The following is a 27,996-nucleotide window of genomic DNA, read 5'->3' as shown; positions in this document are numbered from 1 at the left end:
ACGAAACTTTGCAGTCTTGGTGTTAATTCACACACAATGGAAAGTTCATATAACACAAGTCACATTGCTGGTAGTTCTGCCTACAGTAGTCCACAGCAGGCTTTAGGGGGCCTGTTTCCCCAGCATGCGGCTCTCAGCCCTTCAGCACGGCACAAAGCCTCAGATCCCAAAAACAGAGACATCTCTGCTGAGCCCAGCTGCCTATTTAAGAACAGCCAGTTGCCGCCAAAACCCGGACCGGCACTTAAACTCCGGTCCGGTATTTGACCTAACCTGGCTGGAAACCAGCCCAGCCACACATTCTGGGAAAATACCTGCCTTGCCAGACACAACCCCTCACTGTGTCACATACCCCCCCCCCCCCCCCCCTTTGTTCAACCCTGGGTGGCTGGACACATGCCAGATAATGCACCCGGGACAGGGCATCCGCGTTTCGCTGCAACCCGCCTGCTCTGTGTTCTACTGAGAACAAAAACCATCTGGTGAACCGGGCATTCCTGTCTTCGGCCTGGCTCATCCACTTGAGAGGGGAGTGGTCGGTCACCAGGCGGAACTTTCTCTCCAACAGATAATAGTGGAGAGATTCTAGTGCCCACTTGATAGCCAGGCACTCTCTCTCCACTATACTGTACCTGGTTTTGGCTGGGGTGAGCTTGCAGCTTAGAAAGACAACAGGATACTACTCCCCGTTGACTTCCTGAGACAGTACAGCACCGAGGCCTACTTCAGAGGCATCCGTTTGTACCACGAACTCCCTCTTGAAGTGGGGCGTCACCAAAACCGGTGACCCACACAGGGCCAACTTCAAAGCGGCAAAAGACTCTTCCGCCCCATCATCCCAGCGAGCCATCACTGATTTTCGTCACTTCAATTCCGTATAGCCTCTATTTTGTTCACTTGGGGTTTGATGACTCAGCGCCCAATGACACACCCCAGGTACTTAGTCGTCTCTAAACCTATCGCACATTTTTTGGGGTTAGCGGTTAGGCCAGCTTTCCGAAGGGAGTCCACTACAGCCTGCACTTTGGGTAGGTGACTTTCCCAGTCGGTACTGTGAATGACAATATCGTCCAGGTAAGTCGAAGCGTACTGACGATGTGGACGAAGCACAAAGTACATTAGTCGCTGAAAAGTGGCGGGGGCGCCATGCAGACCAAAGGGTAAGCTGTATGTTTTTGCCCCCCTGGAGACCCTCCAACTGTGCACCATCGGTCTGTGTGTGAACAATGTCGACTGGATTGATCAGATAAGTACTATACTAGTGGTCCTTATTGAATTAACCACCTATAGAGGTCGGCACTGCATATGTTTTATATCTCTATCTCTGACATATATTGCATAGTGTATCATATTCTCTCACAGACCAGTGCCGCTTTGGTGCGCTCCAGTCTCTTTTTTCTTCTTTTTCTTTCTCCCTTTGTCTATTTTGATATACTTGATTTGATATTTTATTATCAGTGTTTGATACCAATTGTCCCCTGATGAACCTTAATTATCATAAGGGGAAACTTTGAACCAAGTATTGTGTATCAAATTAATGGGATTTTCAATCATGTATCGTGTATTAGATTTAAGTTAGGGCTATTTTAAGGACAGGTTAGCCAAGGTACGTGGACAGAGTACCCCTACCATCCAGGTGTATCTTTGGGCTGAGCAGATCTTTGTAGGGTTAAACAGGGACAGACATTAGGTATATATACGTGTTGTCCTAAATGTGTTTCCCTATTTAGTGGCTGACTGTCCAGGTCATCATAGTTCCCTCTGTTGTTGCATTAAGTATACATTAGTCCTATTTGGGACTTGTTTTATTGTTAAAGAACCTTGGATTAAAAGTTAAGTTTTAGGTGGTTGCTTTCAGTGATAGTGTAAGCCCTTATATTGATACAGTCCCTCAGGCGTGATGAAGGCAGTTTTCTCTTTGGCAGCCTCTGTTAAGGGCACCTGCCAGTACCCTTTCGTGAGGTCCAAAAGAGAAAAATACCAGGCTTTTCCTAACCTCTCGATGAGCTCATCCACCCGGGGCATTTGATACGCATCGAATTTGGAAACCTCGTTAAGTTTTCAAAAATTGTTACAAAACTGCAACATCCCGTCCGGCTTGGGTATCAATACTATAGGACTGGCCCACTCACATTTTGGACATAAAAGGGGTCCCTTGGTCGGTCAGAACCTATTTAGGTAGTCCCACTCGGGAAAACATCTCCATTAACTCCTTAGCTATGAGTTTGGCCGAGGTATTTCGCAGTGGCACCGCCTTTGGGTACCGAGTGGCATAGTCTAGAATGACTAAGATGTGTTGATGCCCTCTGACGGACTTCGGTACTGGGCCTATGAGGTCCATATCTATTCGGTCAAATGGTATTTCGATAATCGGTAGAGGTACTAGGGGACTACGGAAATGTGGCTGGGGGCTTGTTATCTGGCCAGTCGGGCAAAACTTACAAAACTCTTCCACTTCTTTGAATACGCTGGGACAGTTAAACCGCTCTAGAATACAATCCTGAGTTTTCTGCAGCCCCAGGTGACCCCCGAGAACGTGTTGGTGGGCTAGATCTAACACAAGCTTGCAATAAGCCTTAGGGACCACCAACTGTTCAATAGGCTCACCCCGTAGTTTGTTTACACGATACAACATATCCTGATGAACCACAAGATGGGGAAACACTGACTCTGCCCCAGGTTGTTGTGGTTCACCATCTACTATTAATACATTTTCCCAGGCGCAGGATAGGGTTGGGTCCCGACATTGGGCGGTATCAAAATTATTCCCGGAGACATTGAGGTCTGCCAATTCAGGACACGGCGGCAAGTCCTTCACGTCTCCCACCATCACACTTAGTGGGGTTAACCCCGTTCTCATGGGTATTAGTCACTCTCATAGGAGGCCACAGTGCCGGAAAGTCTCTCCCTATTATGAGTTCGTAGTGTAAATTTGGGGTAACTGCCACTTCGTGAATCCATCTGCCAGCCCCTGTGGTTAGAGACACCAGGGCAGTGGGATAGTCTTTTAAGTCTCCATGGATGCACATGACCCCGACTTTCCGGCCAGTATACTCCGCTAACCGTACCAGGGGAGCCCTAACTAGGGACACCAGACTCCCTGAGTCTAGCAGAGCCTCAGCTAGAGTGTCTCCTACCTTCACCTGGCACAGGTGGTTTAGAGTTTTTGGGGTACCTGCTGCACACAGCCTCCTGGCATATACCGACTGACGGTAGCCATAGTTAGTATCCATAGGTTCCACCTCATGGGGACAGTCAGCTCTTACATGGCCCGGCTCCTGACACTGCCAGCAGACTATCAGCGCCAGGTCCGTAGAGGGTACACCCCGGGTGGGTTTGGTTGGTACAAGTCGCCTGGTCTGGGATGGAGATTTCTCCAAAAAGAACCCCCTGTGACAGTCTTAGTAGCCTCGTAGCGCTCCACCAGGTCCACCATTTCTAGGGCGTTGCCAGGAGACACCTGGGCGATCCAGTGCTGGAGAGGGAGTGGCAGAGCCCTCCAGAACATATCAGCCAATAATCTATCCAGCATAGCCGTGGGACTCAGCACATCAGGCTGTAGCCACTTTTGCAAGAGGTGGAGTAAGTCATAATACTGGGTCCTTGCAGGCTCAGCCAACTTAAACCCCCACTGATTTACCCACTGGGCCCGGACCAACAAATTCACCCCCAGTCTTGCCAAAATCTCACCCTTTACTTTTTGGTAGTCGGCCACTTGATCATCCGGCAAGTCGAAATACACCCGCTGGGAATCGGATGCCAGGAATGGAGCGACAACCTCAGCCCACTGGTCACGGGGTAGCTTTTCCCTAAAAGCCACTTTCTCATACATCGCCAGGTCGTTTTTGATGTCGTTTGCGGGGGTCATCTTAGGAATCTCGGCACGGACTGCTTTCCGGGCATCGTGGACGCTCGGGGTTGCTCCTGCTGTCTACAAAGCCATCACATGTTGTAGCAGAAACTGGTTAGTCTCCTGCTGCTGCTTATTAGCCTTGTGTTGCTGCAGGTTTGTCTCTCACTGCTGCAGATTACCCTCCATGAGGGCCTTCACAACAGCCTCCATTTTGTCGTGGGGCACTGGTTGTAATACAGCTGGCCTAATGTACAACATACAACCGTGCCTGAAAAATGCAGAAACCAAAAATATTGGCGTTCACGCCAGCCTCACTGCTCTTGTACGCATCCTCCACCAGGCTCTGGTAGATAGGGTAAGCGGGCACAGTACAGAGGCAAAATACAAGTTCTTTACTCAAAACCTCAGTGTTTATTCACACTTGAGGCAATTGCACAAAACAGCACATAACTTTGCAGTCTTGGTGTTAATTCACACACAATGGAAAGTTCATATAACACAAGTCACCTTGCTGGCAGTTCTGCCTCCAGTAGTCAACAGCAGGCCTGTTTCCCCAGCATGCGGCTCTCAGCCCTCCAGCACGGCACAAAGCCTCAGATCCCAAAAACAGAGACATCTCTGCTGAGCCCAGCGTCCTATTTAAGGACATCCAGGTGCTGCCAAAATCCGGACCGGCACTTAAACTCCGTTCCGGTTTTTGACCTCACCTGGCTGTAAACTAGCCCAGCCGCACATTCTGTGAGGAAAATGCCTGCCATGCCAGACACAACCCCTCACTGTGTCACAGCTCCTACATAAATACAGTATTTTAATAAGTGAACCTTTGCTGTCTTTTCTTCTAGTGAATTACAGATGTCAAAATAATTCCAGAACTGAGCAGATCGAGAGATGTACAAAATATAATAACGCGGTATGTGATGCTAAGAAATAACTTTCCAAGTGTATAACCATAGTTAGAGGACAAAAAAAGAAAAAAAAAACTTTTCTTAAAAGAGGAAAAAATAAAGTTCACCTCAAAGATGATTGTGTTCTGCTCATGGAGCCTGAAGAACAGCTACTGGGCCCTTACATTTCCTGCACCAGCAGTGTTAAGGCCTCATGAACATGGCTATTTTGGTAATATAACTAAGCAGTAGTGCTCCGCACAGAACACAACAGAAAAATAAGTGGGCATCATTTTTAAGATGAATTTTAAGACCTTCTAATTGATTTTCTTATAGCATCCGTCGTGCACTTTCTTAAAATCCTTTGTGGCTATCACTGAAGAAACCTGTAAGAGAAATAGCACCAATCGTGTCCAGGTAAGTAAAGAACTGATCATATTTACACCATCCTTACTTTCCATTGTTTATCCATGGAGCAGAGGAGTAACTTGAAACTCCTGGACCCCAGTGCAAAATCTGTAAGAGAGACCCAACTTACCATGTGCTATTTCTAATACTGGTGTTGTCATATGTGGCAGAGGAGGCTTTGGGCCCCCTCAGGCACCATGGTCCGGGTATGACTGCTACCTGTGCACCCTTTATAGCTACACCCTTGCAGTGGAGTAAATATTGCAATGCCCAGACTCATCTAAAATAAAAATAAATGAAGCAGCTTTTAAAAAAGGAATGACATTTAAGTTTCAATCTTAATATTAAAGGGTTATTCACATCTGAATAGTTATTGCATATCCATTTATTCTTTAATTTCACCTCTATGAGAGTTCAGAAAATAACTGAATGAGCATTTTCAGCTGTTTTCAGAACTCCCTTAGGAATGAATGGAACGAGCTGTGCATATGCAGCCACTTCTCCTTCCACAGCAGCTGTGATACTGGAGTGGAGGACCCCCATTCTCCAGATAGGTGCAAGTGCTACTTCTAGTCCCATCCTGTGGATATGCTATAAACGTCCAGATTCCGAGACAAAAAAAATCTCTGAATTTTGTGTATATGGCTATTAGCACAAGACATCTCCACTACTATCCATTTGGAGTTGTATGATACTATGGAAGGTCTGCAGTGACCGAAATATCTGGTATTGAACTATCAGCCCTACTAACATTATGCCAATGGTTATGTATCTGAACTTAGACTACTGAATAAAGGTAATTTCAAATTGCACGATTTGGGTATGCTATGGGTGTTTTCTCGAGTACATGATGCCGGGAACACGTCATCCACAAGAGCCTCTACCCCAACATGAAGTGCAGGACACAACATCGGGAATATTTGTACAGCTTCGAGCAGACCTACAGTACAGACCAAAAGTTTGGACACACCTTCTCATTCAAAGAGTTTTCTTTATTTTCATGACTATGAAGGCATCAAAACTATGAATTAACACATGTGGAATTATATACATAACAAAAAAGTGTGAAATAACTGAAAATATGTCATATTCTAGGTTCTTCAAAGTAGCCACATTTTGCTTTGATTACTGCTTTGCACACTCTTGGCATTCTCTTGATGAGCTTCAAGAGGTAGTCACCTGAAATGGTCTTCCAACAGTCTTGAAGGAGTTCCCAGAGATGCTTAGCACTTGTTGGCCCTTTTGCCTTCACTCTGCGGTCCAGCTCACCCCAAACCATCTCGATTGGGTTCAGGTCCGGTGACTGTGGAGGCCAGGTCATCTGGCGCAGCACCCCATCACTCTCCTTCATGGTCAAATAGCCCTTACTTTCAAAGTTTTCCCAATTTTTCAGACTGACTGACCTTAATTTCTTAAAGTAATGATGGCCACTCGTTTTTCTTTACTTAGCTGCTTTTTTCTTGCCATAATACAAATTCTAACAGTCTATTCAGTAGGACTATCAGCTGTGTATCCACCTGACTTCTCCACAACGCAACTGATGGTCCCAACCCAATTTATAAGGCAAGAAATCCCACTTATTAAACCTGACAGGGCACACCTGTGAAGTGAAAACCATTTCAGGTGACTACCTCTTGAAGCTCATCAAGAGAATGCCAAGAGTGTGCAAAGCAGTAATCAAAGCAAAAGGTGGCTACTTTGAAGAACCTAGAATATGACATATTTTCAGTTGTTTCACACTTTTTTGTTATGTATATAATTCCACATGTGTTAATTCATAGTTTTGATGCCTTCAGTGGGAATCTACAATTTTTTATAGTCATGAAAATAAAGAAAACTCTTTGAATGAGAAGGTGTGTCCAAATTTTTCGTCTGTACTGTATATGTCTTCATGGTTAACAAACCCTTTGTTTGCATTCAGATCCTGCAGTCATGTCCTAAGCTAGCCATACACATAAGATAAGCATCTAGTACAAAGTGGCTAATGATCAGCAGAACCCATCAAGACATGTTGTTTCTAACAAGGCCAAAAGTTTCCAACCTGGTAGATCCCATTTTCAAGGTACAGAAGCCTCATCTCATAAGAAATAGACCCTAATGGCAAGTGATTGGCTCCAAAGTCACCTCCTGGTGGGGTTGTCTTATGCTGCACCTTTTGATACCTTTGGTACCTTTGCAGCAATAATAGCAACTTTGGACTGTGGGCCAGTCCAAAGTTGCTACTACTAGCAAGAAGAGGAGGAAAAAGTAGTGGCGTAACACATGACTACATGCAGGGTTTGTTTGATGTCTGTAACTATAGAATCACATATACAGTCTACATACTGTAGGCACTGTATATGCAAAACAATTGGGAATTTTTATTAATTGCTAATTTGCAAAGATGGTTCATTTTTCTCCTTGATTTACATCTAGTTTACATTTTTTTTATCACATGCTAGTAATTTTTGACCAATTAAAACTGTAGTTGAGAACTCTCATTTGTGACTGCTCTTCACTTAACCAAGTTAAGACCTTTAATACACTTCGTTGTACCTATAAGGCTAATTAGAACCCGTGGAACAAAAAGACTCCCAGAATGGAAAGAAATTACACTATTAGATGGAAAGGGTAGAATAATTAGGCTGATGTATTAGGCCATTTATAATGTACCATGTGAGGCAACACTTGTATTGTTGATGAAGGTTTTTTTAATTCTTCTCCTAACATCATTGGTTTTATTAACTGTCCTAAATTTTCCCATCTCCATAGAACGTGGCATCTGAGATCACTAACCTTCTCAATCAGACTTTGAAAACATTGGACATCTCAGACCTCCAAACTGTTGTCTTTCCAATAATAGAGAATGTGGAAACAGCACTACTGGCATCCTTCTCTGCAGACCCCAGGAACCAACAAATAAGCACCTCTGAAATTGGTGAGTAGATAGACAATAATATCGATATACTTCTTGAGAGTAGGGAATATCTACTGATGTGAGAAAAAGGGTTAATGTGGTTGCAACTGACTCAAAAGGATGACTTTCTGGTTCTAAACCTTTAGGCCTCATGCACACGACAGTTTTTTTTCACGGTCCGCAAAAACGGGGTCCGTGGGTCCGTGATCCGTGACCGTTTTTTCATCCGTGGGTCTTCCTTGATTTTTGGAGGATCCACGGACATGAAAAAAAAGTCGTTTTGGTGTCCGCCTGGCCGTGCGGAGCCAAACGGATCCGTCCTGAATTACAATGCAAGTCAATGGGGACGGATCCGTTTGATGTTGACACAATATGGTGCCATTTCAAACGGATCCGTCCCCATTGACTTTCAATGTAAAGTCTGGAGTTCTTTTATACCATCGGATTGGAGTTTTCTCCAATCCGATGGTATATTTTAACTTGAAGCGTCCCCATCACCATGGGAACGCCTCTATGTTAGAATATACTGTCGGATATGAGCTACTTCGTGAACCTCAGATCCGACAGTATATTCTAACACAGAGGCGTTCCCATGGTGATGGGGACGCTTTAGGTTAGAATACACTACAAACTTTGTACAAGACTGCCCCCTGCTGCCTGGCAGCACCCGATCTCTTACAGGGGGATATGATAGCACAATTAACCCCTTCAGGTGAGGCACCTAAAGGGGTTAATTGTACTATCATATTCCCCTGTAAGAGATCAGGGCTGCCAGGCAGCAGGGGGCAGACCCCCCCTCCCCAGTTTGAATATCGTTGGTGGCACAGTGTGCCCCCACCATCGCCCCCCCCTCCCTCCCTCTATTGTATTAAATCGTTGGTGGCACAGTGTGCCAACCACCATCGCCCCCCCCTCCCTCCCTGTATTGTATTAAATCGTTGGTGGCACAGTGTGCCAACCACCATCGGCCCCCCTCCCTCCCTCTATTGTATTAAATCGTTGGTGGCACAGTGTGCCAACCACCATCGCCCCCCCCTCCCTCTATAGCAGTAACATTGGTGGCAGTGTGCGGTCTCCCATTCCCCCCCCCCCCATCATTGGTGGCAGCGGAGTTCCGATCGGAGTCCCAGTTTAATCGCTGGGGCTCCGATCGGTAACCATGGCAACCAGGACGCTACTGCAGCCCTGGTTGTCATGGTTACTTAGCAATAGTACAACAGTAGAAGATTCATACTTACCTGCTTGCTGCTGCGATGTCTGTGTCCGGCCGGGAGCTCCTCCTACTGGTAAGTGAAAGGTCTGTGCGGCGCATTGCTAAAGAACTGTTAAAGAGCTTCCTGGTTGCCATGGTTACCGATCGGAGCCCCAGCGATTAAACTGGGACTCCGATCGGAACTCCGCTGCCACCAATGATAGGGGGGGGGGGAATGGGAGACCGCACACTGCCACCAATGTTACTGCTATAGAGGGAGGGGGGGGGCGATGGTGGTTGGCACACTGTGCCACCAACGATTTAATACAATAGAGGGAGGGAGGGGGGCCGATGGTGGTTGGCACACTGTGCCACCAACGATTTAATACAATACAGGGAGGGAGGGGGGGGGGGGGGCGATGGTGGTTGGCACACTGTGCCACCAACGATTTAATACAATAGAGGGAGGGAGGGGGGGGCGATGGTGGGGGCACACTGTGCCACCAACGATATTCAAACTGGGGAGGGGGGGGGGGTCTGCCCCCTGCTGCCTGGCAGCCCTGATTTCTTACAGGGGAATATGATAGTACGATTAACCCCTTTAGGTGCCGCACCTGAAGGGGTTAATTGTGCTATCATATCCCCCTGTAAGAGATCGGGTGCTGCCAGGCAGCAGGGGGCAGTCTTGTACAAAGTTTGCAGTGTATTCTAACTAGAAGCGTCCCCATCACCATGAAAACGCTTCTGTGTTAGAATATACTATCGGAAATGAGTTTTCACGAAGTGAAAACTTAGATCAGAAAAAGCTTTTATGCAGACGGATCTTCGGATCCGTCTGTATGAAAGCAACCTACGGCCACGGATCACGGACAAGGATGCCAATCTTGTGTGCATCCGTGTTCTTTCACGGACCCATTGACTTGAATGGGTCCGTGAACCGTTGTCCGTCAAAAAAATAGGGCAGGTCATATTTTTTTGACGGACAGGATTCACGGATCACGGCCTCGGCTGCAAAACGGTGCATTTTCCGATTTTTCCACAGACCCATTGAAAGTCAATGGGTCCGCGAAAAAAACCGGAAAACGGCACAACGGCCACGGATGCACACAACGGTCGTGTGCATGAGGCCTTAACAGAACACCAATAGACCAACACTGGTACGAATATCTTAGATCTGAGAGTTTCCAAACATCTTTATAACCACATATCCTGACAACTGGGACTCATACTAGGTATAGAAGAACCATTATAGAGGTTTTTATGATATGTTTGATTCAACCAGTGCTGGCCTTAACTTAGACAGTACTCTTTGCAGTATGTTCTATTGATTCACCTCAATTATGGTATACCATATAGTGCCCAAAAAACACTACCTTATCAAGTATCTAGGGCATACCCATGCTTTATTTATAGGTTCAAGCACCAAGTGTGCATGCTTAGGTGCATGCTCAGGTCTTCAGGATCAGTGGGGACCCCTTTTAGTAGTGACAAGTGATGTGACCCTTAGGCTGGCCCTGAATTCACTTTAATAGAGTCTGTTACGTAAATTTCATTAGTATAACAACAGCGATGGCCATCAGCACATTGTAAAAGCATTATAACCATAACTGTATGTCATCTGGGTGTTTATTACATGTCCACGAAAAGCACTTTTATTCCTATGGATAATGGCTACCAAGTGCCCATCTGGGCAGGCTTTCCTTTTCAAAGTGCTCAAGTACTTCCCCACTGTACGCTCCTCTCCTAACCTCCCAAGGCTTCCTTTCCTCTCCCCAGATGCCTTGGGGGGCATGGAATAAACACCCAGATGACATAACGTTATGGTTATAATGCTTTTACAACATTTTGATGGCCATTGCTGGTTGTTATATTGGTGAAATTTACAGGACAGACTTACTTTAAATGGGTTTTCCGAGACTCCATAACTGATAACCTATCTTGAGGATAGGTCATCAGTATCTGATAGGTGAGGGCCTGACACCTGGGACCCCCATTGACCAGCTGTTTGAGAAGGCACCAGCACTCCTGTGAGCACTGCGACCTTCTCTCAGCTTTTCCTAGGCCAGTGATGAAATGTTCATCGGACACGTGGACTAGGCGCAGCTCAGCCCCATAGAAGTGAATGGGGTTGAGCACGAAACCATGCACAGCCGCTATACAATGTATACACAGTGCTGTGGTTGGTAAGCTGCGAGAAGGCTGCTGCGCTCATAGAAATGCTGGTGCCTTCTCACACAGCTGATCGTCGGGGGTCCTGAGTGTCTGGACTGATGACCTGTCCAGGGAGTTATAAAGCTTTGGAAATCCCTTTTAAGGTGGTCATAGGCTGTATTACACTGCCCGCTGTACGTGCAGTGCGCGTGCCAAAGGATGATAACACTTTTAAATAAGCTGCTGAATTTAATGACCTGATATGGCACCTGGAAGTGCACATATTCCTACTGTGTAAATAAAATGCTGATGTAATATATGCAATAGTCCCAGAGGTGCATTTTTAGACCCTTGGTTGTCAGTAGAGTATGTACTGTATGTAGTCACAGGTGGTTACAGTTACATATATATTACCTATGCCCATAACTAAATTTCATTTTCAGTTTTCAATCTCCTGGTGAATAGATACTTTCCAGGACAGGAATCGTTTCTATCAAATCACTTTAAAATAAGTAGATCTGACATGGACTGCAAAAGTCTATGCAATTTTTAACAAACTCCACACCTGAGAGCAGGTACCTGCTCTCAGGTGTGGAGTTTGTTAAAAAATGCATAGACTTTTGCAGTCTTACTTAAGGAGTATAAAGATCTAGAGGACGGTGGCAGAGTAGTCCATCAACATCTATACCTTTACCCTACTTAATTAGCCAAAGAACCCTTCCTGACATGTAATGGAAACAAGTCATTAGACTGGTGCACCTAGAACTTGTGTACTAGGATATGGAAGTACTGTATGTTCAATATGGATGATGGCCACGGGTAAAGCTTCTCCAGTTGGTGCCTTCTAAAATATTTTAACAGTCCTGGAATGCCTGGTTAAAGAAATAAGCTGTCACTGGTGTAGTAGACAAGAAGGAGGCTTCACAACATATTTTGATGCATTGTTGTCTAGAATAAGATGACTAGTAATATCTCACAAGGTTTACCATAGCATACATGATCATAAACCCAAATAATCTATCTCCTATAGAGGCTGAGATGAAAGTTACTCCTGACCATTGTGGTAAAAGTTCTTCCTTTAACTTAAGAGTCCTTGGCAACGAAATGCAAGTCCCGTGTTCACTTACGAACTTCGAAAATGGTAAGTGTAGAGTCCACTGTACTAACTATACACATATCTTAATCATATATTTATTCTGTCATATGTATGTGTTTGTTAGGTGGAGCCATGTTTATCTTATACAAAGGTATCAACGACAAGTTAAATGGCAGTATTCTTGCATCGTTTGGGAATCCTGATCATATAACTACAGAAGAAGTGATCTCCTCATTGGTTGGTGGAGCTATCACACTTTCCAATACAGAGAACCTAGACCCTCCAGTGACCTTTACTCTGAAACATATGACGGTCAGTGGAATAATGTATAAACATTTATATCATCATTTCTAGTGGCAGTATGGCATTTATTTTTTTAGCCTTGAGTTGTATGGTTGCCATGCATAAGATTAATAAACTGATTTGGACAAATGAATACTTCACTCCTCAGGTAGTCCTTATACACATGGCAGAGATGTTTGCACAGTCTGTACAAAGGTTCAATGAGCCACAGAATCTCATTACTAGAGACCATAGCCACTCCATGTGCCAACTTATGATACTGTGTGTGGTAGCCTGTTTTAGGGATATTCTTCCCTAGAAAATTGCCAGGGCTGATTCATAGAAGTCTAGGGGTGATGTGTTACTGCTTCACACAACTCTGAGGTTGTATGAAGACATACGGTAATACATAATTGTACATGACCTCTTTGTACATGATTACTTTCTTAGGAAAGCATGCCCTCAGGATTCACATATATTCACATGGATAACTTGCCCGATTTAGATGGTCTTCAATGTTGCTATCTTTCTTTCCTGAACATTAAAGCATCTTGACATTGCAATAAAGAAATTATTATCTGTCTTGGACATTGTCACGGCATTTGGACCTGACAAACGTGTGTCTTGTGCTATTTTATACAATCCATAGGTAGGCAGAGGACCTCATATAAGTTATATTAACTGGACTTATATCTAGCCCCTTGGTATACAATGAGGGTCTGTATGTACATTTTATAAATCTAAATTATTTTTTGATCCATAATGCTCTGATAAAACCGTTATGAGATAATTGCATTGTCTGCATTTTTACATATAGGCTGTGAAGCCACTCTACACTTTGCGGTGTGTATTTTTGGACACACAAAATAATGTCTGGTCAACCCATGGATGTGAAAGTCAGCAGTCAGAGCAAGCGAACAGTACACGTTGTGTCTGCAGACATCTCTCCACCTTTGCTGTCATCATGGCACCCACCAAAATTCAGGTGATATATAAAGGCATATATATTGCTTGACTCATTACCCTCTTTATTATTATTTAGGAGCCTATGGACATCAGACAATCTGAATAATGTGTAACTGGCTGCCAGACACACCAGTGTAGCTTTAGGGAATGTGGATTTGCAGTTGTGCTTGATTCCTGGCACAAGAGAAAGGCCAAAGACCCTCTGCCACTTAAGATGTCAGTATCATAAAAGGCACATGATAAGTGGGGGTCCCCAGGAACATTAAATATTTTGATTGAACAAACCCTCCAACTGGACTCCTCATTCAGCTATATCCCATCTGCTCACCTTCTTCAATTTTTTTGTCAGACAACTATCCTATGTCCATGGTCTGTTAATCATTTAAGTTGACAAAACAAATATAATTTGTCATGTAGGGATTCATGTTCCAAGAGGATGGGCCATATAAAGTTCAAAGCTATCTACAATTTTTATTTTCAGAAATCTATGATCTGTATGAATTCCTATTAGCACATGTTACATGTGGAATATATTAGCCTTGGCCGATGTATTCATTGGAAAATCCTTGGTGTTGTACAACAGGAGTCACCATGTTCTTCTAGCTAAACAGAGAATGGAAGAATGTGTAGAAGACTGAGGGATGGGTGAATGGAAAGTCCATACAATTGGCTAGTTCTATAATGTATAGCACATATAGAGCCTTCAAACCCTGTGAAAACTGAAAAAAAAAAATCCACATAGCGTGTGATCTAGCGGTCAGAAAACACATCATATTCTTATGGACTCTTAGGTAACTGGTTACACAAGCAATGCATTTCAAAAGATCAGCTTTTGCAAGAATATTCAAGTTAATTTCATGTATCTGATGGTGTACAATATCACTTCTAAACCATTATTGTTTTTTCAACTACAGGTGGACGATGGCTTAAAAATTCTCTCTATTATTGGCCTCAGTATTTCTCTTGTCTGTCTCTTTCTCACTTTTCTCACCTTTATACTCTGTCGGCCCCTAAGAAGCGCTCACACTTCTGTTCTAACAGTTCTCTGTGGATGTCTGTTCTTGGGCCAACTACTTGTTTTGGTGGGTCTTCAACAAACCAGGAATAAGGTAACTATTTTAGAAATGTAAAGTACTGTGAGTCTTGTACAACCAATGAAGGTGTCTCTACTTCTCCTTCAGGCCTCAGTAACACTTCAGCATCTTGCTAACATTGTAGGACTCTAAAGAGCATAAGATCTTAATTCTCAATCCCTTTTGGCAAAGAGACCCACACTGATTATAATCTCATGCTATAGCGTGATATAAACCGTTTTCCAAGTTTATTTGTTAACTAGATATTAGCGAATCGGTTCTAAACAAACTGACTTCGTTATGAAGTTTCCAAAAGGTTAGGATTCTAGAGGATGGAAAAATTTAGCAATTTGTTTTTGGGGCAAATCACTTAATAAGGTATCCGCCACTTTACAAACCAGACAGCACAGCAGGGCAGGCAAGATGAAGAAGGTGGATTTTATAACCCTGGGGACTATACTGACACATATGATAGGCACCATTTAAGATCAAGAAGTCACTGAGAACATCAAACTATTTAGACCAGTGATACATATGATACTCCCGAAGATAATTAATAACAGGTAAGGGGTGAAGGTCACCCACAATAAATATCAATTGTAGTATCAAAAAAGTGCTTTTACTGATTCATGACCATACACAAAAACAGTACATAAATATAACTCAAAATCCCCAACATAAGGTGCAGTATTATAATACAAAAGGTTCCTGTTAGGGGTCCCTATACTGGTCTGCAAGATAACATCCTCTAAGATAGAAGTTGTGGGAGAGTAAAGCTCCCCCTTCAGGTGTCCCAATGCCTTTCCCCCGTTGAAGGGTTCCTCAAGGAACGATGCCACCACAACAAACCTATATTAAACAGAACTGTCAAATTAAAAACATAATTCAAATGGAAGCTACAAATAAACCAGACAAAGAAATGCTCCACAGATAAGTAGTCCCAGGTTGGGTGGTCAAATGATCAGGGCAATAACCCTTACCCAGGGCAATACAGATCCTCCAAATACCTCCAGCTAGGGAGATTAGGTATTAAGTCCTCTGGAATAAATCCAATGTTTTTAACTACAGGGGGGGCCATTGATACAGATGTTGGTGATATTAGGAGCTCACAAAAGACAATCATACCCCCCCCCCCCCCCACACACACACACACAAAGCGCTTCATGTATTTATAGGTGAATAGACCAGTGATGGGGCACTGGATCACATTCCTAATAGTTGAATGTAATAGTCTACCATTGATAGCCTTTTAAGGAAGAGAATGATGACCTAACATCAGACTAGACAATCGATGGATATATGTCATCCTTCTAAGGCCTATCACACGGGCGTCACGTGTGAGGGCCGAGATAGGATGCGGGTGCGTAGCGGGAAAATGTGGGATTTTTCAGCGCGAGTGCAAAGCGTTTTAATGCGTTTTGCACGCCAGTGAGAAAAATCTGCATGTTTGGTACCCAGACCCGAACCCGGACTTCTTCACAGAAGTTCGGGTTTGGGTTAGGTGTTGTGTAAATTTTATTATTTTCCTTTATAAAATGGCTGTAAGGGAAAATAATAGAATTCTTAATACAGAATGCTAAGTAAATTAGGGATGGAGGGGTTAAAAAAAATAAACAAAAAATTCAACTCACCTCATCCACTTGTTTGCGCAACCCGGCTTATCTTCTTTTTTCTTCTTTGAGGACCTGGGAGAAAAGGACCTTTGGTGACGTCACTGCGCTCATCATATGGTCCATTACCATGGTGATGGATCATGTGATGGACCATGTGATGAGCGCAGTGACATCACCAAAGGTCCTTTTCTCCCAGGTCCTCAAAGAAGAAAAAAGAAGAGAAGCCAGGCTGGGCGAACAAGTGGATGAGGTTTAATATTTTTTTTAACCCCTCCATCCCCAATTTACTTAGCATTCTGTATTAAGAATGCTATTATTTTCCTTTATAACCATGTTATAAGGGAAAATAATAAAGACCCCGATCGTCACCTAGCAACCATGCGTGAAAATCGCACCTGATGATTCCTTCCTGATAATTGCCCTGATTGTCGGCCCGTGTAAAGTTATTGTCGGAGAGTGACAGAGAGATACATTTTAGCTAGGTTACAAGTGTCAGTGTAGTGTGCCACTGTATAATTCAGTCAGTCTGCCAATCATTTTTTAGTGAGTGCTGCAGCAGCATTTAAAGCTATCCCTCTCAATTTTTATTCATGTGTATCACCCCACTGTACAGCACATAATTCACATAAGTCACAGGCACAAATATTTTTCAATATAAATCCTGGTGCTGATACATTACTAGTGCTGTCCTGATACGCATCTTTTCCTGGCAATCAGGACACTTTTAATTCTGGTTGAATTTAGTGAGATCTTGGCCGAATCTGAAGACCAATTTATATGTAGTGGATCAAAAATGAATTTCTAAAAAAATTTTATCTGTATTTTTTATCTTAACCCCTTTTGTCTTTATTTCAGATCCTCTGTTCGGTTATTGCAGGCAGTCTGCAGTTCCTCTTCCTCTGTGCATTCTGTTGGATGTCCCTCGAAAGCATCCTTCTCTTCATGACTGTCCGAAACCTGCAAGCTATAAATTATATGAACTCTCAACGCTCTTACTTCCCATATGTCTGTTTGATTGGGTTTGGAATCCCTGTCATCATAATGATTATATCAGCATCGTTATATCCAGACATCTATGGGGATCAGACACAGTAAGTTCCATAATACACAGACAATAACAATAACCCTGGGTGTCAGTCGGGAACTGATCAGTTAGCAAGTAGGCAATACCTGAAAGCTATATAGTCCTGAAGAGCCCACCAGAGCCCTACATATAAGGCAGATTCTTTAACACTCAATTGCAGTGTCATCACTAGTACAAGCTCAGGTGGCCTTAGTCTCCTGTGTCGGTGAAGGCCATAGTAGAGAGTGCAGTCTTTTCTATGCCACCATCTTCCCTGATTTACCTTCCTAGGAAACCTTATCATTATGAGAAAAGACCAATGAATTCATCAAAAGATAACGATGACCAGTTGGGTTTCTTTTCTTTTTGCCTTTAGTTGTTGGATTAAAATAAGTCACATCTGGAGTTTCCTTGGACCAGTCAGTATATTTATCTCAGTGAGTATATATTTTACCTCAGCTCCCTTGTTGGATCTTGATCAGGGGCGTAACGATCTCAATCGCAGAGGGTGCGACCGCGACTGGGCCCGGCTGCCCCGCAACTTTCTGCAAGTGATTTTAATGGCCAGTCCGGGCCCCTGTGCCTGGCCGGCGGTGCAGCACTACGTAGTTAGTCCTAACCTTACCCACCCATACCCTCTCCGGCGCTGCACCTATTGCTGAGATGATCCTGCGAGACCCGTGAACTCAGGGCCGGGTCTCACGGGATCACGAGGGATGACGCGGCACACGCCGGCTTTATACTCACGGGGGGCACCTGGCAGTGGCGGCAGTGCGGCACACCGCACTTCCACTTGATAAACTTAATGGTCGACGCGACCACGAGTCACGACAGCTCACTGCCGTTCCCCACCGGCCATATGAGGGCACGGCACAGCACTGGTAGCAAATCCCTCAACTTAGGGGCCCTGCCCCCGGGGCAAAATCATGAAATATAGGGCAAAAAATTAAATATATACAGAGGGGGGGAAAATGGAATTATATATAAAGAGGGGGCAAAATGGAATTATATATAAAGAGGGGGCAAAATGGAATTATATATAAAGAGGGGGCAAAATGGAAATATATAGAGGGGGCAAAATGTAATATATACAAAGGGGGGAAAATGGAATATATATACAGAGGGGGCAAAATGGAATATATATACAGAGGGGGCAAAATGGAATATATATACAGAGGGGGCAAAATGGAATACCATATATACAGAGGGGGAAAATGGAATATATATACAGAGGCGGGGAAATGGAATATATATACAGAGCTGGCAAAATGGAATATATATACAGAAGGAGCAGAAAATGAAATATATACTCGGGGGGGGCACTGATCTTGACAACCAACTTGTGTTCTCTAAGACTTTCTTCTTGTCTACTACTCTCTCTCTTTTAGATTAATTTCATTCTCTTGGTCCTCACATTCTGGCTCCTCAGAAAGAAGTTGGCGTCTCTAAACTCGAATGTCTCTACCCTAAAACATACCCGGTAAGCCAAAGACACTGAAACCAGAAGACAAGTGTGAACAGTGTAGCTCCATTTTTACTAAGTGATGGCCTATCTTAAAGGGGTTGTCTCACTTCAGCAAGTGGCATTTACTATGTACAGAAAGTTAATACAAGGCACGTACTAATGTATTGTGATTGTCCATATTTCTTCCTTTGCTGCCTGGATTCATTTTTCTTTCACATTATACACTGCTCGTTTCCAGTGTACAGAGCTATGTACAGTAGTTCTGGCACCTACTTCCGGGGCTGGAGCTACACCCAAACAGCTGATTGGCAAGGGTGCCAAGTGTTGGAGCCCTGCTGATCCGCTAGTGATGGCCTACCCTGAGCTGATTTTCATTATGTGTCTACTGTACAATGTTGAAAAATATGATGATCTGAGCTTTTTAATATTATTTTATATTACCTAAAGCTGTATTACTGTGGACATCATTGTGTTATAGATTGTGTAGATTTTAGCCATTCGTGTATGGATAACCCCTATTCTGGAAGTTTAATATCGATACCCTATCCTCAGGATAGGTCTTATGCAATGAGCCAGGGCGTGGTACGGTGGCCAACTATGCAGTGGGTCAGGATAGATGTGTATAACTCTATGAGTTGTTCGTGACGCCAATTGCAATGTGCGCAGGGTACTGTTGCAGGGCCCTTTAAGATGTTACAACTCATGTACCAGGTGAGGAATGCCAGAGGGGGATAATGTCTCTATATAGCAGATATGGTAGTGTCAACGGTGTCTCCTACCTGGGTACGGCTGGACTCCTGGATCGTGGCTCACTTGCAATAAAATGAGTGTTGCTAGTAGGAGTAACTGAGGAACTTTGGTAGCAATAACTGAGATCCAGACTTGTGATATAATTCAACTTGTCTTTACTGACTGGCAGCATAAATCCATACGAGTAACAGCAGTAGTCATCTAGGTCCCAGCAGGTATTGGCAAGGTATGGCAGGGATCAATATCTCTTCTGCAGCTATACTATGTGCCGGGAGAATCTGGCAGGTATTTGTCTTCTGCTCTGTCTGTCTTCTGCTTGGTATAGGCCTGACTAGCTGAGGAGGAATTTGGCTTCTCCTGGACTCTGGATATGTACTCACAGTACTGCTCACAGGGAATGGTTCTTCCTGGAGATCTATAGTTCTGGAGGTGCTGCTTGCTTGTTCACAGTCGAGGCTGCAGGGCTCGGACTGGGAAGGGTGATCTTTGGCCTCAGCCGAGGCCCGATCCTGTCTTGAGATCCCTGTTTCTGGGAGCTCCTACTAACACAGCCTACCCCAAGCAGGGGTGGCTGGTACACTCAACTAAACTTCCTTCTCCTCCCCATGAGACAGGACATGGGACCAGCCTCACAGAGGAGGGGAAAGCTAAAACTGGAATGAACTATTCCAGTCTAGCAATACTAAAACTGGCTAAGTTCCTGATCACACATTGCTGCCACCTGCTGGTGTACATGGAAATTACAGCATAATATAAGAAACAGGCCTAGAAATACATAAAATGACATTAATGACAATATAATTACACAAGGTGACAATTTACATACACCTAACATGTTGTAGCGAGGAGAAGGAGTTTGGTAACATACTCTGGGATGTTACACATCCATATCTGATCAGTGGGGCATCGACTCCCGCCACCGCCGATGATGATCTGTTTGAAGAGGCTGCGGTATTCTATTGCCTCTTCTTAGGCTACTTTCACACTTGTGGCAGAGTGATCCGGCAAGCAGTTGGCAACTGCATGCAAACGGAAAGCATTTGTAGATGGATCCGGATCAGTCTTACAAATGCATTGCAAGAACGGATCGGTTATATATTTTTTCACATTTTTACCGGTCTGCACTTGCGCAGACCGGAAGGACGGATCCGGCATTGCGGTATTTTGAATACATTCCTATGGAAGTGTTCCCTTTTTTTGGCCGGAGATAAAACCGCAGCATGCTGCGGATTTTATTTCTGTCCTGATCAGTCAAAAAGACTAAACTGAAGACATCCTGATGCATCCTGAACGGATTGCTCTCCATTCAGAATGCATGGGGATAAAACTGATCAGATCTTTTTCGGTATAGAGCCCCTAGGATGTAACTCAGTGCCGGAGAGAAAACCACTAGTGTGAAAGTACCCTTAGGCTGGTGACGTTAAGTTGATCGGTCACATTGTGCCTGGTGCAGCACAGTCCCATTCAAGTGCACGGGGCTAGGCTGCAATACCAAGCACAGCCACTATACAACATGTGGCGCTGTGCTTGGTAAGCTATATAGAGGCTAGCACTGCGGCCTCTTCAAACAACTGGAGGAGCCCCTGCTATCAGATATTGATGACCTATATAATAGGCCAGTGATGGCTAACTTCCGGCACTCCAGCTGTGGTGAAACTACGACTCCCAGCATGCTCTATTCCTATGGAGTTCTGAGAACAGCCAAGCAAGTGTGCATCTTGGGAGTTGTAGTTTTACCACAGCTGGAGTGCCGGAGATTAGCCATCACAGTAATAGGCCCTTTAGGGTTCATGCACACGGCCATTGCCCGTTCGTGCCCGTATTGAGGCCCTGAAATCACTTGAATGGATCCGCAATCTGGGAGACACAGTATGGTGCGCAGTAGCGCATACACTAAATTTTTGCGGTGCTGACCGTCGAATGTGGATCATTCAATGCGGACCCCATTCAAGTACTGCATCCGCATACGGTGACCCTACAGTCAGTGCCCGTTTGTGTGCATGAGCCCTTAAGGGGCATACAGGTGAATTTTGAAAGACATAGTTCTGGGGAATGTGAGTAGTTAGCAGGGTATGTGATGTGATAAGGAGGGGGCGTTATGGAGCTTGATGAGAGTTATTGGCAGTTAGTCGGAATATATGTAAAAGCATTATTTAACCCTTGCTCTCTCCACAGCCTATTGACATTCAAGGCCTTGTCCCAGCTCTTCATACTAGGTTGTACGTGGCTCATCGGCCTCTTTCAGTTCGGATCTGGCTCCATTGTTGCATCTTACATCTTCACCATCTGCAACAGTCTCCAAGGATTGTATATCTTCCTTGTACACTGTCTGCTCAACCGCCAGGTCATGTAACTTTCATCACCCATTATTTTCAACAATCTTTCCCATATGATCTCACTCTCCATTAGGGTTTCTGAAAATAATAATATAATTCCTTTACTTTTAGGTACGGGAAGAGTACAGGAAAGGATTTCACAGGCTTTGGTCTAGGACGACCCTTTCAGAAGCGACTGCTAGTACTGTGCAAATGACTATGAAACCAGTAAGTCTTAGGGTGGTGTCACGCACAGCTTTTTGTGCAATTCTTTGAGCCATAGCTAGAAGTGGATCCAGCAAGAGAAGGAGAAGTATACATCCATGCCACCCTCCTTTATGTTTCCCATTTCCTTCCATCCAGTGGAATAACATAGAGAAGTAAGGGCCCCATAGCAAGGATCAAACCAGGCCCCCACACAGGACAGAAGGGTTTGACCCTTGGCCCATTTTCACACTGCCTCATTTGCTAAAAGTTGTTCCTTTAGAGGTTGGAGTCCTGACCAAGTTTTCACCTCCAGTAGAAGAGGAGATGATCCCAACTAAGACTGGGCCCCCTCTTGCCCTGGGCCCCATAGCAGTCGCATGATCTGCCGCTATGGTAGTTACGCCCCTGCTTCCATCCAACTTCTCACAAAAACTGCATCAAAAACTGCCACCAAAAGCTGCGTGTGACAGAACCCCTAGTATTGTCTCATACTCTACTCTGCTGAGTATAGTAGTAGCATGTCTATCTAGGTCATTATAGTTGCAAATACTTTTTCATCCATTTATTCAATAATCTTAATTTAAAATTCAGTTAAACAAATCCTTTAAAAGGGTTGTCTAGGGTTGTTTTGATTTTTTGATTTCTCCCCACCCCTTGGTAGCTTAGAGAAGATCTATACTAACCTGCTCCCCACCACTCTGTTCCAGCAATGTGGCTCCTGGGCTGTCTTCACTGGATTTGCGGTCCCTACCTGTCACCTTCCGTATGGGTGGGGTCATGTCCGCCACCGCATCCAATCATTGGACTCAGCAGTGACATGTCCCCAAGTGGACCATGACCCAGTACGACCTGCTGCTTGATAGCCCATCACCACTGAGGCCAGTAATTGGCTGCAGTGGTGCACATGAACCGTATGGACGTTGAGAGACAGGGACTGGATGACCAGTGAAGACAGCCTGGATGCCATGGAGTTGGAATGGAGCAGAAGGGACCAGGTGAACGTAGAGATCTTCACAAGCACCACTGGGTGGGGAAGAATTTAAAAATGAAAATCCTAAACAACCCCTGTAAGGGTCACCTTCAGCCTAAAACCCTAAGCCCATAATTATATTTTCCAGACCTTAAAGGGGTTGTCCAGCCATTAATATTGATGACCTATTGTCAGGATAGGTCATCAATATCTAAACGGTGGGGGTCCGACTCCCGTCACCCCCGCCGATCAGCTGTTTGAAGAGTAGACAACACTCCATGCGAGCGCCGCTTTCTCATGATTACACTACGTCTTGTCTCCTGTGGACCGGTGGCGTGGTGTAATTACAAGCACAAGTGAATGGAGCGGGTTCAAGGCGAAGTGCAGTGTAATGAAGAGGAAGCAACGCTTGCACGGAGTGCCGCATCTTCCTTAAACAGCTGTCAGACCCCAGACGATTAGATATTGATGACCGATCTTGACTATAGGTCAACAATATTAACGGGTGGACAACCCCTTTAAGATCTTGAGTTGTCCACTTACATTAAGGTTGTAGTTAGTGTTGAGCAGTTATCAAAAATTCGATTCGGCTACTTCACCGAATTTCACAAAGAAATTTTCTTCGGGACTAATTACTTTCACGGGCACAATGTCAGATGCCACGTTCATCACTGATCGCAGCATTGGAGATTAACATTGAGGGCTTTCAGGGGTTAATCCAGTAAAAAATTAAAAAATACTCACCTTATCCATTTGATCGTGTAGAGGCCGCCATGTTCGTCTTGATTAAAGACATTGCGCAAAATCTCGCGCAGAGACGTGATGACATCATCACACTGGCAGGAGTGGTGACATCATATGTCACCGCACGTAAGATTTTAGGCGGTATCTTTAATCAAGATGGCCGCAGCAGGAGATCACATTTTTCCTGAAATTCGTATCAAAATCAATTTGTTTGACTTCAATTCGCTCAACACTGGTTGTAGGCATTCTATTCAGCCTGTTATTAATAACATGGGTTTTGAGGCTTTATGGCGATACCCACAGATTTCCTAAATTGGTTAAAGGGGTTGTTCCAGAATAACAAATTAGAACATCCACAGGGAGAAGTGATAAATGTCTGATCGGTGGGAGTCCAACTGCTGGAAACTACAGATACTCCTTTTAAATGGAGTGGTGGTCAGGCATGCTCACTACCATTTCATTCAAAATCTATGACATTGCCGGAGATAGTCGAGTGCTGTACCCGGCCATATCGGGCAGTGCCTTACACTCTGAATGGAGCACCAGTACACATGGTTGCTCCTCAATTTAAACATGGGGTCCAATTTTCATGATTGGCAAGGGTCCAGGGGCGTAACTAGAAATAACTGGGCCCTACAGCAAATTTTTTAACTGGCCCCTGACCCCCAAGCAACTTCTTCGCTACCCCCTCCTATTGTGGGAGCTGAAGTAGTTGGCCATAATTGCTGTCACCCTGGTCCCAGATACAGACGTGGACAAAATTGTTGGTACCCTTTGGTCAATGAAAGAAAAAGTCACAATGGTCACAGAAATAACTTTAATCTGACAAAAGTAATAATAAATTAAAATTCTATAAATGTTAACCAATGAAAGTCAGACATTGTTTTTCAACCATGCTTCAACAGAATTATGTAAAAAAATAAACTCATGAAACAGGCATGGACAAAAATGATGGTACCCCTAACTTAATATTTTGTTGCGCAACCTTTTGAGGCAATCACTGCAATCAAACGCTTCCTGTAACTGTCAATGAGACATCTGCACCTCTCAGCAGGTATTTTGGCCCACTCCTCATGAGCAAACTGCTCCAGTTGTGTCCGGTTTGAAGGGTGCCTTTTCCAGACTGCATGTTTCAGCTCCTTCCAAAGATGCTCAATAGGATTGAGGTCAGGGCTCATAGAAGGCCACTTTAGAATAGTCCAATTTTTTCCTCTTAGCCATTCTTGGGTGTTTTTAGCGGTGTGTTTTGGGTCATTGTCCTGTTGCAAGACCCATGACCTGCGACTGAGACCAAGCTTTCTGACACTGGCTAGTACATTTCTCTCTAGAATTCCTTGATAGTCTTGAGATTTCATTGTACCCTGCACAGATTCAAGACACCCTGTGCCAGACGCAGCAAAGCAGCCCCAGAACATAACAGAGCCTCCTCCATGTTTCACAGTAGGGACAGTGTTCTTTTCTTGATATGCTTCATTTTTTCGTCTGTGAACATACAGCTGATGTGCCTTGGCAAAAACTTCGATTTTTGTCTCATCTGTCCACAGGACATTCTCCCAGAAGCTTTGTGGCTTGTCAACATGTAGTTTGGCATATTCCAGTCTTGCTTTTTTATGATTCGTTTTCAACAATGGTGTCCTCCTTGGTCGTCTCCCATGTAGTCCACTTTGGCTCAAACAACGACGGATGGTGCGATCTGACACTGATGTTCCTTGAGCATGAAGTTCACCTTGAATCTCTTTAGAAGTCTTTCTAGGCTCTTTTGTTACCATTCGGATTATCCGTCTCTTAGATTTGTCATCAATTTTCCTCCTGCGGCCACGTCCAGGGAGGTTGGCTACAGTCCCATGGATCTTAAACTTATGAATAATATGTGCAACTGTACTCACAGGAACATCTAGTTGCTTGGAGATGGTCTTATAGCCTTTACCTTTAACATGCTTGTCTATAATTTTCTTTCTGATCTCTTGAGACAGCTCTTTCCTTTGCTTCCTCTGGTCCATGTCGAGTGTGGTACACACCATATCACCAAACAACACAGTGATTACCTGGAGCCATATATATAGGCCCAATGGCTGATTACAAGGTTGTAGACACCTGTGATGCTAATTAGTGGACACACCTTGAATTAACATGTCCCTTTGGTCACATTATGTTCTGTGTTTTCTAGGGGTACCATCATTTTTGTCCATGCCTGTTTCATGAGTTTATTTTTTTACATAATTCTGTTGAAGCATGGTTGAAAAACAATGTCTGACTTTCATTGGTTAACATTTATAGAATTTTAATTTATTATTACTTTTGTCAGATTAAAGTTATTTCTGTGACCATTGTGACTTTTTCTTTCATTGACCAAAGGGTACCAACAATTTTGTCCACGTCTGTATATTTAAAGATGATCTCTCAACTCTCCTGACTTGTCTGCTTTGGTAAATACTTGTATTCCTTATGAAATGACAATCTTTTCCTAGAATTGTGCTCTTCCTGTGTTATTCCTTCTGGAACTGTATGAATAAGTAGACAACTAGACTTTATCATTCCCCTTGTCCGTGAGGCTTATCCATACACGTTCACACTCCCCAATCCGCATCAGCAGTGTCAGACTTTACTATGGACACACCCTATTGACAATGAAAAAGGTAACACCCAGTTGTTGGTTTACTAAAAGATTTCAGGAGGAATAAAAAAGGGATTTACTAAAACAGATAGGTTAGGATAGCTGACTGGTCTTCTTTCTTGTGCCATCTAGAATCACCTTGTAGACCTCTCTAGTCTATAATAGATTTTATATTAATACATATACATAGCTGTATTACTCAATCACCCAGTAATGCATTGTGACACCTTCACAGACCTCAGAGGCATCAAGAGAAGATCATCTGCACATCTTGGAGGACAAGGAATGCTCAGACTGAATGGACTTCTCCACCTGTACATCATCAAGCTCATAGAGCTCAATATGAACAATTAGAAGAAGACATTAGGACAAGAACAAATAAGCACCTCCCTGGGGTCAAGACAACAAAATTGTAGTGGAGAAGACCAAGGGTCCAAGGAAATGATTGTGAGGACCAGCCTCCATCTATACAGAACATCTGCACTTTTGCTAGCATTGTAATATTTGCTGTCATGCAGGCCATCTCACCAATAAGAACTGAATAGGTAATCTTCTGCTGGACCTTTGGGGCCCATTATTGTGTCAGAGCCTGGGCTCACCTGAGGAGTCTGTGGTACCCTGACAGACATGTCCAATCCTATGGTCAAACTATTTGCCAGGATATATTGTCAACTGAGATATCCCTGAGGAACAAACAGGAACATTTTCAGTTCAGACAAGTTTGCCCATGAAGTCCACGATACTGTATGTGCAAAAAAAAAAAAAAGACTTTGTTTTTAAAGTTATTATAGGTTAATAAAAAAAGGGTCCATCAAGTTCAGGCTTTCCCAGTGCAATGATATCACATTAGTTGTTAGGTTAATTGACCCCTTAAAGGGGCCCTCTCACTTCAGCAAGTGGCATTTATCATGTAGAGGAAGTTAATACTTATGTACTGTGATTGTTCATATTGCTTCCTTTGCTGGCTCGATTAATTGTCCCATCACATTATACACTGCTCATATCCAGGGGTTATGGCCACCGCTGCAGAGCAGATGCAAGATGGTCCTAGACAGGAGCTGCTGCACATGTGTGCCTATGTGCACTCCCGCGGCGGTCCTGGCCACCAGAGACACGTTGTTTTTTACTTTTTTGTGCAAGCACGGCCACCACTGCTGGATTGCAGGGTGGTCGTAATCTCTGGATACAAGCAGTGTATAATGTGATGGAAAAACGGATACAGCCAGTAAAGGAGGCAATATGGACAATCACATTACATTAGTAAGTGCCTTGTATTAACTTCCTCTACGTGATAAATGCCATTGGCTGAAGAGAGACAACTCCTTTAAGGACCAGGCCAATTTTTATTTATTTTTTATTTCCTCCCCGCCTTCCAAATCCATAACTTTGTTTACTGTTCCATTCACATAGCCTTGTGAGAGCTGAAAAATGGGGAAATAAATCTTTGTCGGGTG

The 27,996-nt window shown here is 44.0% G+C and overlaps 1 protein-coding gene across 7 annotated transcripts in view; it reads left to right on the top strand.

The window, feature by feature from the left end:
- Window positions 1–27,718, top strand: part of LOC122929445 (adhesion G protein-coupled receptor E1-like) — a 49,496-nt gene extending 21,778 nt beyond the window's left edge. For 6 of the 7 annotated variants that reach the window (XM_044283011.1, XM_044283016.1, XM_044283012.1 and 3 more), the window contains 13 exons: window positions 4,696–4,763; window positions 5,074–5,154; window positions 7,897–8,062; window positions 12,415–12,525; window positions 12,605–12,792; window positions 13,580–13,747; window positions 14,643–14,837; window positions 17,270–17,505; window positions 17,854–17,914; window positions 18,866–18,957; window positions 21,868–22,036; window positions 22,140–22,235; window positions 26,778–27,718. In XM_044283011.1, coding sequence (XP_044138946.1) covers window positions 4,696–4,763; window positions 5,074–5,154; window positions 7,897–8,062; window positions 12,415–12,525; window positions 12,605–12,792; window positions 13,580–13,747; window positions 14,643–14,837; window positions 17,270–17,505; window positions 17,854–17,914; window positions 18,866–18,957; window positions 21,868–22,036; window positions 22,140–22,235; window positions 26,778–26,840 — 1,694 coding nt within the window. In that variant the 3' untranslated portion in view covers window positions 26,841–27,718. The remainder of the gene's footprint in view (window positions 1–4,695; window positions 4,764–5,073; window positions 5,155–7,896; window positions 8,063–12,414; window positions 12,526–12,604; window positions 12,793–13,579; window positions 13,748–14,642; window positions 14,838–17,269; window positions 17,506–17,853; window positions 17,915–18,865; window positions 18,958–21,867; window positions 22,037–22,139; window positions 22,236–26,777) is intronic. The other variant, XM_044283014.1, reaches the window with a different exon arrangement.
- Window positions 27,719–27,996: the final 278 nt, after the last annotated feature.

The sequence above is a fragment of the Bufo gargarizans genome, chromosome 2 (assembly GCF_014858855.1).
Source record: "Bufo gargarizans isolate SCDJY-AF-19 chromosome 2, ASM1485885v1, whole genome shotgun sequence".
Lineage (NCBI taxonomy): Eukaryota > Metazoa > Chordata > Amphibia > Anura > Bufonidae > Bufo > Bufo gargarizans.
The sequence above is the reverse complement of the archived record's forward strand: the minus strand, read 5'-3'. Positions and strand labels throughout refer to the sequence as shown.